At 41.8% G+C, this 16,726-nt stretch overlaps 1 protein-coding gene across 2 annotated transcripts in view; it reads left to right on the forward strand.

Moving 5' to 3' along the window:
• Window positions 1-16,726, forward strand: part of anln (anillin, actin binding protein) — a 49,083-nt gene that overhangs the window by 18,997 nt on the left and 13,360 nt on the right. The window contains exons 5-16 of one of the 2 annotated variants that reach the window (XM_061665347.1): window positions 1,786-2,053; window positions 2,220-2,416; window positions 3,084-3,185; window positions 4,495-4,603; window positions 7,734-8,029; window positions 8,808-8,950; window positions 10,488-10,620; window positions 10,698-10,833; window positions 12,670-12,855; window positions 12,946-13,072; window positions 13,242-13,290; window positions 16,032-16,085. In XM_061665347.1, coding sequence (XP_061521331.1) covers window positions 1,786-2,053; window positions 2,220-2,416; window positions 3,084-3,185; window positions 4,495-4,603; window positions 7,734-8,029; window positions 8,808-8,950; window positions 10,488-10,620; window positions 10,698-10,833; window positions 12,670-12,855; window positions 12,946-13,072; window positions 13,242-13,290; window positions 16,032-16,085 — 1,800 coding nt within the window. The remainder of the gene's footprint in view (window positions 1-1,785; window positions 2,054-2,219; window positions 2,417-3,083; window positions 3,186-4,494; window positions 4,604-7,733; window positions 8,030-8,807; window positions 8,951-10,487; window positions 10,621-10,697; window positions 10,834-12,669; window positions 12,856-12,945; window positions 13,073-13,241; window positions 13,291-16,031; window positions 16,086-16,726) is intronic. The other variant, XM_061665348.1, reaches the window with a different exon arrangement.

The raw sequence follows: 16,726 nt of genomic DNA on the forward strand, positions 1-16,726 counted from the left end.
CTTACCAGTGGTATCCCGAGGTGGTCCAAGGCCAGCTGGGACACACACACACATGCAAATCAGTCGCCTTTTGGCGAAATACGGCGTTTTGAACTCAAAATAGGCCATTTCTGTGAATCGTACAGATCTGATGAGTTTTTCTAAGGGGGGGGGGTTGTCGTCGTCATAGGTTGTTTCGTACTCCTAGGACGCTGGCAGCTAGATCCACACACAGATATAATGTGAATATGACTCCACGGCGGACTAATATGCTGGCGGCCTGAGGTTCCGCCTGTGCGTTCAGGACCGGCTTTGGGTAAATCACAGGAGTTGACGAGACCAGAAAAAACACTTCCACCGCTTCTCCTGTTAAGAAGTAACGGTACTTTTACTCCATTACAATGATCTAAATGTGGGCCGCTACTTTTATTTATCAATTTCTGCTTATCAACTATTTCGTGAGCGAGACTACAACTTAGACGTCCGCATTGGCGGTGTTTGCACCAATCCAGTTTAAGTGCTAGTGACGATTAAGTCGAGTTAACCAATCAAACGACACACAAAGTCACATGACCTCACTTCTATTGGGCTTTTTAGGCATAGGTATTCAAACAAGATAAGCCAACCCGGCTGACCGTCGTGACTACGTGGCGGCCATGTTGGAAAGGTCGTCGTTACTATGAAGGCAACGGCGCGTAACTCGTGTTTACATTTAGACGAACAAAAACAACAACTTTCATGTAGTATTTCTCTGGCACTGTCTGCCCAAACGTGGGTACTTCAGCTCACTTATAACTTGAGAAAACACCGTGCAATAAATTGCAGATATTTTGTTGTAGTTTTGACTGTGCATACACACACGCCCACACACAGCAACATCAGAATTTGCATTTTATTATTATTATTATTATTTATGCTGTGGTTAAAACACATCTGAAGTTACTCAGTACTTGAGTCATTATTTCTTTTCACTCTTACTCAAGTAATTTTTGGGAGGACCACTTTTTACTTTTACTTGTCACATTATTGCCAAGTAACTACTCTTACTTGAGTACAATATTTGGCTACACTACCCATCTCTGGAGCGGACATCCTCTGTTGCTACTCTTACATTTAAGCAACATTTTTGCTCATCAGATCAGCCAGTGTCATATTTGTTGCACTGCTCTTTTGTATTTTCGCCTTGAGGAGCTGCGGGTTGTGGCCCTGGTTCTGGTCCCAGCAGACCAGCCAAGCACACGTAACATTGGCGACGAGTTGAGCCGCTAGTACATCTTGTATTCATTAGGAAACGCACCTATATTTATCTAATTAGTTTACGGATGTTAAAGTTAAATGTATTAAGCGACGGAGCGATGTTAGGGATTATGTCACAACACAGAATGAACTCAGTTCAAATTCAGAAATGTCCAATAAAAACAGAAAAATATTGTACTTATTTTCCTGGAGGATGCATTTGGGATTAGCCTTTGAAGTTGGTCATAGTGAAAAATGAAGTGAAACAATGATTTTAGTCGATTCTTTTCCAGAATGAGAGTGCTGAAAGAGGCGAATGTTATTCATGTGGCACAGCTTGAAGCAGGCATCAGGTACAGGTGGGCGTGGCTCAAGTTGGAGGCTAAAACAAAAAAAGCCAAGAAATCAGCCAAATTTAATTTTAACCTTAAATTTGTACATCAACATGTACTTGAGCGGTGCAAATGTTTTTCTGCGTGAAGAAAATGGTTTTTTTTTTTTTTTTTTTTAATTTTGATTTATGTGCACACCTGATCATGATGTTAATAATGGATTTTCTATTGTCAACAGGCTGCGTACCCTTCAGCCAGGTCAAGCCCTCAGAAGACGGACACTCTTACAACCAAATCAACCCTTCTATCAATAGCAAGCCCCCAGAAGACCTCAATCCAGGCAGCAACTGTTTCACCAGTGTCCCCATCTTCAGGACCACTGAAAAATAATGCTGTTTCCAGGGGTCCCAATTTTACCTCGAGCCCTCAAAAACCACAGCTCTGTGCAAAACAACCTATGTCCAGCTCTGCTGTCCCACAGGCAAAGGCGAAAGCTGTTGCTCCTGGTAATGTATCATGTAGTGATAGTTTTGCACTATTTGTCTTTATTTTGCTGTCGCTCACGCTTGACATGTTTTTGTATTAAAGTGTACTTGTGTTGAAGGTGCACATGATTCTGTAATTTCCTGCACATCATGTCACGTAACACTGTTTTTAACTCTCTATGGCCAGCAGGTGTACAGGTAAAGTCTTTCCTGGACCGATTTGACGAAAGATGCCAAGAGCGCACAAACTCCCCAGCAGGCGGAAGCAACCAGCCATCCACAGTAATTCAGTCGGTTACACCACACAAACCTGTGCAAAACAGGCTCATAGGTGCCCAAACATTAAAAACGACGACATCTGATCTAACCCAGAAACAAAAACTGGTGGGTAAATACGGTGTGGGTTGTACAACCCCAATTCCAATGAAGTTGGGACGTTGTGTTAAACATAAATAAAAACAGAATACACTGATTTGATCACATGCATTGATTTCTCCAGATTCTCTGAACCTTTTGATGTTATGGACCGTAGAGGATGAAATCGCTAAATTCCTTGCAATTGTACGTTGAGGAACATTGTCCTTAAACTGTTGGACTATTTTCTCACACACTTGTTCACAAAGAGGTGAACCTCGCCCCATCTTTGCTTGTGAATGACTGAGCAATTCAGGGAAGCTCCTTTTCCACCCAATCATGGCACCCACCTGTTCCCAATGAGCCAGTTCACCTGTGGGATGTTCCAAACAGGTGTTGGATGAGCATTCCTCAACTTTTTCAGACTTTTTTTGCCACCTGTCCCAGCTTTTTTGGAACGTGGTGCAGCCATAAAATTACAAGTTAATGATTATTTGCTAAAAACAATAACATTTATCAGTTTGAACATTAAATATCTTGTCTTTGTAGTGTATTCAATTAAATATAGGTTGAACATGATTTACAAATCATTGTATTGCTGTTTTATTTGTTTAACACAACATCCCAACTTCATTGGAATTGGGGTTGTATATATCACAACGCCATACACTAAATTCACAGTAATCCTTCTTTCCAGGAGCGTGAGTCTGAGCTGGCACAGATTCGGAGTCGGCTCCAGGGGAATAATTTGTGGAAAATCAAAAATGAGTCAGAAACCAAGAAAGCTGCAGACCTCAAGGTTTTAACTGTGTGTGTGTGTGTGCGTGCGCGCTTGCGCTTGTGTGTGTGCGCATGCTCATCCGTACAGTATATTTGTATGTGGGGGTCCCACTGTATAGTGATGCACCGCAATGTTCCGGACCGAAATACTTTTTTCACCGAAATAAAACTCCCGAAATAACATGCCACACGCATGACATGGCTCATGTTTAACACTGGCGGCTGGCGCACACGAGAGGAAGTAGGGTAAACAATCATTTACTATTAACAAGCAATGACTTATAGAGTATTGTTGAATTGACTGGGATGTCACTTTATTACACCCACCCTACACTCACAGTTTGGTAATGACATGGTGCCATCAATCAACCATATAAGTGAAATAAGCATAAATGTTAAATAATACAAACTACTAGTGACATAAACACACATTAATAACGAAGATGCTTGTCACCAAAATAAGTGATTGTGTGGTACAGTACACTCGTCACATCGGTCTGGCTGGAACCGTATTATAGCGGAGATTAGCCAACTTTTAAGAGCAAAACATTGGGTCATCGGTGTGGGACGATTTTGCGGTGTCTCAGATAAACAACACGTCAGTTATTTGCAGTCTGTGCACAACTGAAGTATGTTGTGGGGAACGTCATCTCAATGCTTCAACACTGCCCCAAAAGTCCTGATCGTGTAAAGCCTAATAATGACTCATTATAATATTAGAGAACCTTTATTCATCCCACAATGGGGAAATTTGCATCATTTCAGCAGCAATTGTGGATGCAAGAAATAAAAAAAAATGAGCATGGAAGAAGACATTTGGCTTTCCGCCAGAGTAATTATGTTGTGAAATTGAGCAGTATGCAGATTATTATTTTTTTAATATCATATTACATAATGCAATAACTGTGCCAATGTAAGTAATGTTCTTGAAATAATTTTAAAAGTATGGAAATTAAAATCGTTCTGGAAGTGAATTTCTATTGGTTGGCAACTCTGCAGTCATGGCCATAAATGCAGTTTGACTAATAATTGGCACAGTTTTGGAATTGACAATTGGTGGGTTTTAAAAATGAAAATGCTGACAAATGAAGTTTGATTGATTAATTCTCTTCCGTGTTTTGGCTTATCTGCATTGGGTTCCTCAGTTTAATTTTGTTTGTTTCGGTCCACAATTTTCATTTCTGTGCATCAGTAGGTGGTAAATACAGTATGTGTCTGTTGTTGTACTCTTTATGCATGCCATATGTTGGGTGGTGGTCTCATGGATTTCTTAAGCACAATATGTATTTATCTAATCTTTTTTTTTTTTTTTTTTTTTTTTATAAAAGAAAAAGTTTGACAAACCTGTGGATAGCAACGTTGCCTTGTTTGAGCCAAAAGATGAACCGAAATCACATTTTGAGGCTGCGGAAACTCCTGTAAAGGCCATTCCTCCAGGTATTCACAAGATTTTCGTTTTATGACTTGCACGTTTTTTTAAGAAAGTTATCGATTTTTGGTAATGCTGTTGATGTGGCATCATGGTGACATTGTTGACCGTACTCATCATAGGTAAGTCGCTTTCATGAGTCGCAGTGAATAAGTGTGCTTGCTAGTTCCAAACATGTTGCACAAGGCGAACAGCTTGACAAAAAAAAAGAAAAACTCTTACTGTACCAAAAGTAGCACGTTTCAGACTCTGGAGACTTGTGTTTTGTATTCGTCAGAGTTAACACTGCAGCCATGACATGGCTGCCACGTCCATTCCCCACATTCAACATGGCCGCCACGTAGGCAGGGAAGGCACATCTTTTGGAATTGGATCTAGTCATATTGTATAGCTGGGCCCTAGAAATACAGTACGACAGTCCCTGTCTGCATTGCACCACAGCGCCAGTAAACAACAGCGGCCAATTCTGGAACTAAGAGCCTTTGTCAACGGCACTTTAAGTGACAAATAGAAACTATTTTTGGACACATTTGGAGGTATTCAACACATGAAGAAAGCGAGGTGCAAAATGGCATGGAAAGACAAGACAACCTAAAAGCTAACAAAAATCAAACCGCAATCCAGCCCCTTGTCAGTGCAAATGAATATCCGCTGGTTCAGTCCTAATTGATGGCCTACCAAAAGGTCTCATTGCCAAGGTGTGAGTCAAGACAGCTCATGATGGGTAAGAGCAGAGAGCTGTCAAGATCATCGCAAACTCATTGTTGCAAAACATAACGATGGCATTGGTTACAGCCTCATATCTAAGGCATGGTAAAATATACGCTAGTTTAAAACATACGCTAGCAAGAATGCACGCTAAAACATATGCTAGCATGCATGCTAGCATATGTTTTTAAAAAGGCAGCGGGAGCAAAACTGAGTTTCGCTTGTACCTTATTGAAGTATTTAACAATGTACTCGCGTGATCTCACCTCATCCACAAATCAATCAAAGTCCTCATCTTCTGTATTCGAAATGAACAGCTGGGCAAGTTCTCCATCTAACACGCCGGGTTCCCTCTCGTCATTGTCGGGGGGGCTGTTCAGCAATGATGCCGGCCTTTTCCTGCTTCCTCCACTTGCGAACCATGGATTCGTCGATCTTGAATTCTCTCGCGGCTGCTCGACTCCCATGTTCCTCCGCGTAACTGATAGCTTGCAGTTTAAACTGTGCTTCGTAAGTGCCATTTTCAGGGGTCCTCAGCCAAACCGATGTTGTTTGACACAATGCACATACCGGCAGTATATACCAACTGGGGCGTGCCTTTACCATCCTCTTTCGCGCGCACCCTTCCCCTTTTAACCTCCTCATGCTGTCCCCAGTCACGTCCGCCTTCCTCTATACAAGCAGCGTGTTGGCAGGAAATGCTCCCAGTCAGTCAAGCGGAGTGCTCATCAAAGTCACACAACATTATTTACAGATTTTGGAACTCAGTGCACATGTAAATGTGCAAATGTAACACGTGCATAAAGTGGCTTGGCGTTGTCTTGCAGAAATAAGTAGGTACGTCCCTAAAAAAGACGTTGCTCGGATGTCAGCATATGTTGCTCCAAAATCTATGTGTACCTCTCAGCATAAATGGTGCCTTCACAGATGTGCAAGTTACCCATGCCATGGGCACTAACACGACCCCATACCAGTGGCGACCAAATGTTACGGAACGCCCGTAGGCTGCAACTGCGTCCGCACCGTTTTACTGGGTTGATGTAATAAAAACAATGGCAAATATTGAAGCCATAATTTATTCACGATTATAATTATGACTGTCGCAAGAAAAAGGTTTTTGGACACAATTTTGAAAATCTGGAAATTCAGACAAGTTTTTATAGGCTGACAGCTCTGCCATACCATCACAGATGCAACAATCTGGATGGACCTTTTCCTCTTCCGCCTGTGGACTCGTCAGGCCACATCGTTAGGCTGGGGATGGAAAAAAAAAATCGATATTGTCAGATAAAAAAAATAGCTCGCCGCAGATATCCAAGCCTCAAAGCTCTTTCAAGCCATCTTCCATTTAGACAAATTCACATGCAGTGCCGTGAAAAAGTATTTGCCCCCTTTTCAAATTCTTACATTTATCTGATGATCTTCAACATTACAGTGGAGAAACTATGCAAAAATATAAGTATCAGACAAATATAACCAGAGTTAACTTAAAATGCTGTTTTTAATGATTTCATTTATGAAGGGCAAAGAAAACTATTCAAAGTTACCTGGCACTGTACGCCTAAATTCTTCTGTATTCAAATGGCCTTCAGTGTATTAGCACCCTCTATTGCTGGAAAGTTGGTACTGCAGTAACTAACAGTCTTTACTTTATTTGTAGAGCACTTTAAAACAGCCACAGTTGCACATAAAGTTCTGTACATTTATATGAAGGGGAAAAAACAGTGCAAATTAAAACAGATTAACAACAGCGTTAAAAACAATAAAAAGACACTAAAACAGTGTAGAGTCTCATGCTGAGTTGATAGAATTTACAAACAAGCAAAATGGTCTTTAAAATAGACTCTGCAATGCACAGGAAGCCAGTGAAGAAAGGCCAGAATTTGGGTTATTTGCTCCAGTTCGAAGGCAAGCCGAGACTGAGCCCAAGACTAAGGCTGTTATGTCTTTGTAATGCAAGATCTCTGTCGATGTGCCCTGCTGCAATATGAACGACTGCCGCATTGCGAGAAGGACATGCACAGATCATGTGTGAAGGGCAAGTTAGCCCTTCTTGGCTAACTTGCGGCTTTGCTCTGAAGTGGACACAGTCATTTGCCTCTTTGGTAAATGCCTCCCCCACCCACAAAAAAAAAAAAAAAAAAGTAGCGCATGTTATGAACCCAACTGGACCGAAACAGTCGACCAGAAGCGTTTGGGCGGTTGTCAAAGCCGTCCTACCCATACTTCAGACTGCAAACAAGTAGAGACTAATTCCGCAACTTTGTTATTATTTCAATAGCAAACAGATAACCACTTTTTTTCCCCCCCCAAACGGTCACGCTCTCTTCATGTAAAGCGTGCCATTGTTCAGTCATGACCCAGTCGATTTGATTTTGCTCATTCTACAGATGTATGATTTAATGTGAGCATATTGTTTCCAAACTACAGGTTGTGGGTTCGTCGTCTCCACCCCTCCATCCACAACTCATCCAATGAAAGCCGTTACCCCCAGAGACGATGACCAAATTGCTGATATGACGAAAGATGAAGACAAGAATGAAGACATTGAGAGAGAGTTGAATGTTGACCAGTCCATCAACTCCGCAGTTATCAATGATCTGTTTGAAGGGATTCTGGAGCCGTGTGAGTACCAGGATCATGAGGAGGAAGATGCCTTGAATATCTCTTCCATGTCCCTTCTCACACCACTGGCAGCTGTCGTGAAGAGTCCAGAGAGGATGATGGTATTCACAATACATTTATAATCAAGATTATTTTTTGGGGGCCGGTTTTGTGACACGCTAACAAGGCAGCACAATGCCGAAATATCCACCCTGGAAGACCGTATCATACTATACTCGTAACTAGTCAACCAACCAAATAAATGCTATCTAAACTTTTTGAAAAGTTTGTATTTAAATGTATTTATTGATGTCAATTTGTATTGATACGGAATTTCTCTGCACGATTTGGCTGCTATGCCGAGCAATCCGACATACATTTTTTTCCATTCATCCGACATACTCCATGGAAGCATTATCATCATAGACAACAGGAATGCAGAACTGCAGTGTTAGTGCAATTAGCATTCACTAACAGCTTTCACTTCAGAAAACCGGTACCGACTCAATTGTTCGAAGTTGTTGAAGTGAGGGCGGGGATCATTTTGTTTGCCAATGAAATCCCCGCACTATTGAATGAGTGTCCTTTGGTGTTGTTGAAGAGCAGCCTCTGCGAGTGAAAATATTTAAAACTACAGACAGGACAGCCCTCTCAAAACAGCTTAACTTCAGCGAGGCACAAAATAGAGGGTAAAAAGGTGACAATAATTCTTTATCCTTGGGCGTTTGGTCAAAGAATATCACAAAGACATTCTTAATACACCTGGGAACTGCTTAAAATTGTGCGAAAATGTATCTTGATTGTCTCACAAAAGATTCACACCCTCTGTATTGCTATTACTCGACTGAATGACATTGTAATTAACAGCCACATGGATGCGTTCCCTTCATTTTAATGCAGACGTCAACTCCAGCTAGTTCATTCATCGTGAAAAGTAACACTCCAGACAAAGTTTGCCAAACTTCAAAATTCCAGAGAGCCAACACAAGGAGTTCCACATCTGACAGCGATGTCCCAGACGAAGACGCTAAATTGCCATACAGGTATGTACAGGGGGCCCTCTTTTGACGACATTCCCGAATAGCATGCAATGAACTTGTTTGCGCGGCGGCGCAAGAATAGGTCTTCACGTGGCACGAGAAAGCACACCCTGTTAAAGGTCTATCTCACCGGCCTGGAGGCTAGTTGACGAGCTGACGGCAACTTCGAGTCCCCGCGACGTCTCCTGGAGACTAAACAGATTACCAGGGAGTCACGGTGAAATCGAACGAGACACCTATTGGAGACTCCTCTCCGTAACTCACTATGGAGAAAAACTGCCATCAATCGTCGCCAGAATTTAAGTGGAGAGCTCTAATTATGCCCACTTCAACTTCTGAAAATATCAGAACGATAGCCCCAATATTTTGAATTTGAAAGCGTTTTCCTCTCAAGACGCTCACTGGAGAGAAAAAGATGAACGGTGCTTACTGTCACAAAACTGTGATTAATGGTTAATAAAATTGATGTGGACATCTGAACTTATACCAACTTCAACCTCTGAAAATATCAGCACAATTGACCCAATTTTGGGTTGTAGGTACGGAAAGTTTTTAGACCCCCTAAAGGTTTCTTTATAGTGCTGCCATTTACTCAAATCATTTTTAATTGTTTTCCCTCAGTAATGTCCACATAGGACCCCACCCATATTGACAGAAAAAAAACGGAATTGTTGAAATGTTTGCAGATTTATTGAAAAAGATAAGCTTCAATATCACAGAGCCATAAGTATTCAGATCCTTTGCTGCGACACTCATATTATAACTCAGGTGCTATCCATTGGTTCTGATCACCCTTGAGATGGTTCTACACTTTCGTTGGAGTCCAGCTTTGCTTGATTATACTGATTGGACTTGATCAGGAAAGCCTCTGTATGAGACCTCACAGTGCATGTCAGAGAAAATGAGAATCATGAGGTCAAAGGAACTGCCTGAAGAGTTCAGAGACAGAATTGTGGCAAGGCACAGATCTGGCCAAGGTTACAAAAACAGTCTGCGGCACTTAAGGTTCCTAAGAGCACAGTGGCCTCCCTAATCCTCAAATGGAAGACGTTTGGGACGACCAGAACCCTTCCTAGAGCTGGCCGTCCGGCCAAACGGAGCAATCGGGGGAGAAGAGCCTTGGTGAGAGAGGTCAAGAAGAACCCAAAGGTCACTGTGGCTGAGCTCAAGAGATGCAGTCGGGAGATGCGAGAAAGTCAACCGTCACTGGAGCAGTTCGCAGCCAACTGTGAAGTTGGGCTAACCTGCCTCGGAATTTTCGTGGATGTGTATGTGGGTACTAGAATGTTTAAAATATGTAAACAGTATTTATACTTTACATATTTGAGACAGATTACAACAGTACACGTATTTACTTAAATCTTTCATTATAAAACCTTATACAGTAATTAATTACTCAGTCTTTTCCCTGCAATCCACAATGCCAATGCAGCTTCCATGTATATGTGTGTATATACGTATACACACACACACACACACACAATTGCTTGATTTTGTGAAGCCTTCCACCCCTAATATGTACTGTATATGTCTGTGTTAGTATTGATGCATATAGGTCTATTCGAGTGAAGGAGTCTGAGAAACCCAACATTGAGCTGATGGTGAAAAACAAGCAGAGCAGAGCAGAGGAACCACGAGGCTCCAGCTTGTTTGGCATCAAACAGAAGTTAAAGGTTTGAAATAGACTGTTTGTTGATAGTTATTCTTTGGAATTGTTTGCCTCTACTCATTCCATCTTTCGCCTCTGTAGAGTTTCACAAATGACATGAACCTGCAGCAAACCATCATCCACCAGGCCAGCCAGGCTCTCAACTGCTGCACAGATGAAGAACATGGGAAAGGATCCCAGGTGGAGGCTGAGGCAGAGAGACTCTTGCTGGTAGCAAGTGAGTCAATGTTTACATTTTCGGAAAAGCACTTGTATATGGTGAATTCGAGTCTCATTCGCGCCTGATGGATGCAAACCCATTTCAATTATTTTGAATCAAGCGCCATTACCGTTTTTTTGTTTTTGTTTTTTTTTCCTCCTGCTCAGTTTGACTATAAACACGTTTAGTTTCTATGTGATAACTATCATTTGAAATAAAATCACATAATTACTAGATTTCTTTCTGTATTTATAGGTAAGCCCACGGTTTTCATGACTACCTTAGTGCAAAGGTGTTGTGCTGTGTTATTATGACGACTATGAAGTGATAATTTAGTGTTGTGCAATGCATTGAAATCCAATCTATTTTATTTTATATGCAATCAGAGGTTAGTGCTGGAAGTGTTTGTCACAGGTGACACAATGGTAAAAGTGTCCCACAGGCAACTCACGGCGGATTCCACAACCCATACTTAATTTTTGCTTCCCTTGAATAATTGGGGGGGGGGGGAAATTTACATATTTGTGTTCAGGGACAAAAGACAACTGGGTCGAAAGTGGTGCTTAATTTCAGATGATGTGCGATTAAAATATCAACAACACCTGTTGGAATAGCATACAACATTTAATAGCATACCTGTACACTTCATATAGTTTGGTGTTGTTTTAATTGCCATGGTCGAATGAGCAACCAGTTTCCCAATGTATCCATCAATGGCTACAGCATGAGTAACCCCAAACATCACAAGCTTCTCATTCTGATCCATGTGGCGTTTCTGTCCAAAGTAGTCGGCCCTGTACGGGACTGGATTCAGGTTCCGGGCTCGCTTAAAGAACGTACATGCAAATCAGTCGCCTTTTGGCGAAATTTGATGTTTTGAACTCAAAAGAGGCCATTTTACGTGAATCCTGTAGAGCCGATGAGTTTTTACGGGGGGGCCTGCAGTCGCTGTCATAGGCTGTTTCGTGCTCCTTGACAGCTAGATCCATTCTGCACGTTCACCATACACACACAGATGTAATTTCTGAATATTACTTGCCAGCGGACTAATTTGCGAGCGCATGGGCCTGAGTACCAAGGCACATAGACATTTACAAATTAGAAGGTAGTGTGGGAAGGTGTTCGCGTGTGTGTGCATCTGCGTGGGGGTTCAGAGTTCAGGTGGGCAGAGGATAAGAGAGGTAGAGGGGGCAGAGCCGGCAGAGAGTTCAGCTTCCTGACAGCCTGATGAATAAAACTGTCTTTAAGTCTGCTGGTCCTGGCCCGCAGACTCTGCTGTCTCTTCCCTGATGGCACCAGCCTGAAGAGGCTGTGAGATGGATGGGTGACATTTGCGGGCGAGGCCTGTGCTGTAAATGTCTGCAGGGAGGGAAGAGAGGTTCCAATGATCTTCTCAGCTGCCCTCACTGTCCGATGGATAGTCTTGTGGCAGGATGCGGTGCAGGCTCCGTACCGCACAGTGATGCAGCCGGTTAGACTTAACAAGATCAGGATTTTTGGGGACGATCACAAGATGGAGCAATGAGTCTACTTAAATGACTTGTTCATTTACTGTATGTACTTGTGTACTTAATTGCTCCCAAAAATATATTTCCAAGAAATGATGTCTTTGTTCATCGTTATATGACAGTGAGGCATAGTGACAGACAGAACAAATGAATGGTCTTCTACCAGATGCAGTACACTGACTACTTGAAATTGTAGCAAAGTAGTCATTTTTATACTTCATTCTTGCCAAATCCAAAATCTGATGAAATGTGATTTGACTTTACTGCTGCTGTTCTTGCATTTGTAAAGCAGGTTTAGTTAAAATTAAATGAGTATGACTTCATTCACTATACCCCCCCACTCTAGCTGAGAAGAGGGAGGCACTCAAGACAGAGCTGCAGCGTCTGAAGGGTGAGGGCCCAGCGGGCCAGAAAAAATACCCCTTTGTTTCAGAGCCCACAAGCATCTCAGCTTCCAAGGGCTCCATCTGGCTGCAAGAGTTCCGCTTGCCTCTTAAGGCAGACTTTGTTTGCTCGACTGCCAACAAGCCAGGTAGCGTTGAAGTGAATTTAACAAATGACCATTACTCTAATTGAGTTGCAGACCAAAACAGTTATGACTGTAATGTCAATTTCATTTCAGAATCGATGAAACATTCTTTCTTCATCGTGATTCGGGCTGGAGCTGAAAACATAGTGGCCACTCCCCTCGCAAGCACACACCATGGGCTCAGTGGGGACACCCTAACCTTCCCGACAAAGTTCACCATGTAAGCCACACAAACTGAGTCGGTACTGTAAATATGAAGCATGTGACCTTTTCATTAGTCTTGGATGAATTATAGTCTTTTCTTCAAGAAATGCAAACTAGGTTGAATGCTTGCAACAGAAAATGTGACAAGCATACAGCTGATTGCGCTTATTTTTCTGTGCTTTCAGATCTGATGTATGCAGTGAGTTTGCTATTGACATTGAAGTCTATTGTCTAGTGAGTATATTTTAAACTTCTTCATGTTTTAACAATGTTACAACCTTTGTCCCCATATGTCCCCTTTTCAATGTAATAAAGAAATATATGTATGTGTATATGAGGCATGGACAATTATGTATGGAAGGGTAGCATTTTATTGTCAGTCCTCGATATACAAACCCTTTCCAAAAAAAATGTAATATGAACAAGTTTTATTTCCACAATTGCATTCAAAACGTGAAACTTTCATAGATTATAGATTCAGGGCCCACAATTTAAGTATTTATTTGTTTATTTTTACATAATTTGGGCTTCCAGCTCGTAAAACCCCCGAAATCAGGAATTCAAAAAATTTGAAGACTGTGAATAAATCACCATTTCCTTCACAGTTTTTGTAGAAAAAAAAAAGAAAAGAAATAAGGATCATGTTAAATCAATCAAAATCTGGTTCTTTCAAAATGATATGTTAATAATTGGTTGGGAATCCCTTTGCTTCAATCACTGCCTCGATGCGCTGTTGCATTGAGGCAATCAGCCTGTGGCATTGCTTGGGAGTTATGGAACCCCAGATTTCCTTGATGCTTGCTGTCAGTTCTTCTTTGATTTTGGGTCTGGTGCCCCTCATTTTCCTCTTGATAATACCCCGTAGATTCTCAATGGGGTTTAGATCCGGCGAGTTGGGTGCCAGTCAAGCACTGTGATGGCATGGGCATCAAAGCAGGTGTTGGTGCTTCTGCCGGTATGCGCAGGTCCTGCTGGAAAAGGAAATCTGCATCTCCATACAGATCCCCAGCAGAAGGAATCCTGAAGTCCTCTAAAACATTCTGGTAGACTGTTGCGGTGACCTTGGATTTAAGAAAGCAAAGTTTACCAACGCCTGCACTGGACATTGCACCCCAAATCGTGACTGACTGTGGATATTTCACACTGGACCTCAAGCAGCTTGGGTTCTGTTCTTCACCCGACTTCTTCCAAACCCTTGGCCCTTGATTCCCGAATGAAAAGCATACTTTACTTTCATCGGAAAAGAGGACCTCCGACCACTGGCCAACAGTCCAGTCCTCCTTCTCCATGGCCCAGTTAAGACGCTTCCTGCGTTGGCTCAGGCTCAGAAGTGGCTTGACCCAAGGAACCCGACAGGAAGCTGTGACTCCCGCCTCATTCCATCCACTCTTTCTGGATCTCTGCCAGATTCTTGAATCTTCTCTGTTTGATAATCCGCTGAAGCCCTCATCTCTTTTGCTGGTGCATCTTCTCCTGCCACATTTTGTCCTTCCACTCTACTTTCCATTGATATGCTTGGACACAGCACTCTGTGAATAGCCAGTCTCCTTAGCTATGAACTTGTGTGGCTTACCCATCCTATGGAGGTTATCAATGGTCAGAATAATCTTTATTTGCCAAGTATGTCAAAAACATACGAGGAATTTGTCTCTGGTAGTTGGAGCAGCTCCAGTACGACAATAGACAGCCAATTGACAGAGAACACTTTGGAGACAGAAAAAACAGTCACTGAGCAATAAAAGGTTACCAGTAATGTGGTTATGCGGTGCAGTTTTATTTTTATTTTATTGAATTTTTATTATTTTTTGGACAATGTGCAAAAAAATGCAGAGTCCTCTAGCAAATAGAGCAGTTTGAAATGACTAATAGAAAAATAGTCTGGTATAATGACCATTGTGCCAAGGGTGCAGAGACTTCAGGAAATGTATGCAGTTTAAAGTGACAAGTAGTGCGATAATCTGGGACAATGTCGATTGTGCAAATGTTGCAGATGCTACTCAGGCACATGAGTGGCCAGTATTGGTCAACAACAGATATGCAAATAGTGCAGCGTGGCGAGACTACTACAGTGACTGCACAAGTAATGTATAATTAGCCCAACGGAGATGTGACAACAAACTCAAGACAAAATTGATCGCTTGTAATTGGTTAGTGAGTGGAATGCATGCCAGACTGATTTAGAATCGATAGCAGTAAACAGTTTTTTTTTTTTCAACTTTACTGCATTGTTTCTGTTTGCAATGTTAATTTCATTAGTCAGCTGGTTTCTAGTGCGATTATACAGGGCCCTGTCCCCACTTCGATATGCATCCTCTTTAGCCTGACGAAGTTGCTTAAGTTTGGCAGTGAACCACTGCTTCTTGTTGTTGAACGTACAAAATGACTTTGTTGGTACACACCTCTTCACAAAAACTATATTATATATATATTATATTATATTCATCCATGCTGCCAGCTGAATTTTCAAAGACACTCCAGTCTGTGCAGTCAAGACAGCTTTGAGGTTCTATCTTTGCTTCGTTGAACTGAACTGAAGGGAAAATGGCACAAGCACAAGCGAGAACTGAAGACCGTTACGGTACAAGCCTAGCAAAGCAACTCCAGAGATGAAATGCAGCGTCTAGTGATGTCTGTATGTTCCAGACTTCAGGCTGAAATTGACGCCAAAGGATTTGCAACCAAATATTAAAAAGTGACAGTTTGAGTACTGATTGTTAATTTGTCCCATTACTTTTGGCCCATTAAAAAGTGGGAAGCACATACAAACTGTCCTAATTCCTTCTGTACACTTTTCACCTGATTTGGATGTGAAGACCCTCAAATTAAAGCTGAATGTCTGCGGTTAAAGCACGTCTTGTTCATTTCATTTCAAATCCATTGTGGTTGTTAAGAGACAAAAAGATGAGAATTGTCAATGTTGCAATATTTTTGGCCCGGTCTACCTCTAAACATGCTTTGACTTTTTACACCATCAGATTCAAAAGCATGAACTTAGCGCTGACAAGAAGAAGAAACTCAACAAGTCAAAGGTAGGCCAGTTTTGGGAGAAAGAATATTACCAATGCATCAGAAAGAGCTTTACTGGCCAAGTGTGTTACACGACACAGAAGGAATTTGTCTCTGGTAGTTGAAGCCACTCGAGTTTGACAACAAACAGCCACTATGACAAAATATACATTTTGGACATAAAATACACCAGTATGCAGAGTCATTGAACAATGAAAGTATACCACTAGTGTGGTGGTGCTGATATATTGGCATTGTGCAAATGATCCAGTCCTCAAGCAATTTGGAGCACTTTAAAGTGACTAACAGTGCAACGATCTGGTACAGTGACGATTGTGCAAATGGTGCAGAGAGTTATCAAACACATAAGTCGGCAGTCGTAATCAACAACAGTTAGCAAATAGTTTAGCGTGATATAAGAGTGAGTGTACGAATAATGTTGATATGCAAAATTGGTGGCATGTTGCAACGCACTTGTTAGTCAAATGTTTAAGAGGTTAATGGCAAGAAGCAAGAAGCTGTTGGAATGTCCGCTGGTTTTAAGTTTGCATTGTTCGATAGTGCCTACCTGAGGGAAGGAGCTGGAATAGGTGGTGACTTGGATGGAGAGGGTCCAAGAGGATTTTGCATGCCCTTGTTTAGTCCTGGCAGCGTGCAAGTCCTC

This window comes from Phycodurus eques, chromosome 20, assembly GCF_024500275.1.
Source record: "Phycodurus eques isolate BA_2022a chromosome 20, UOR_Pequ_1.1, whole genome shotgun sequence".
In the NCBI taxonomy this organism is placed as follows: Eukaryota; Metazoa; Chordata; class Actinopteri; order Syngnathiformes; family Syngnathidae; genus Phycodurus; species Phycodurus eques.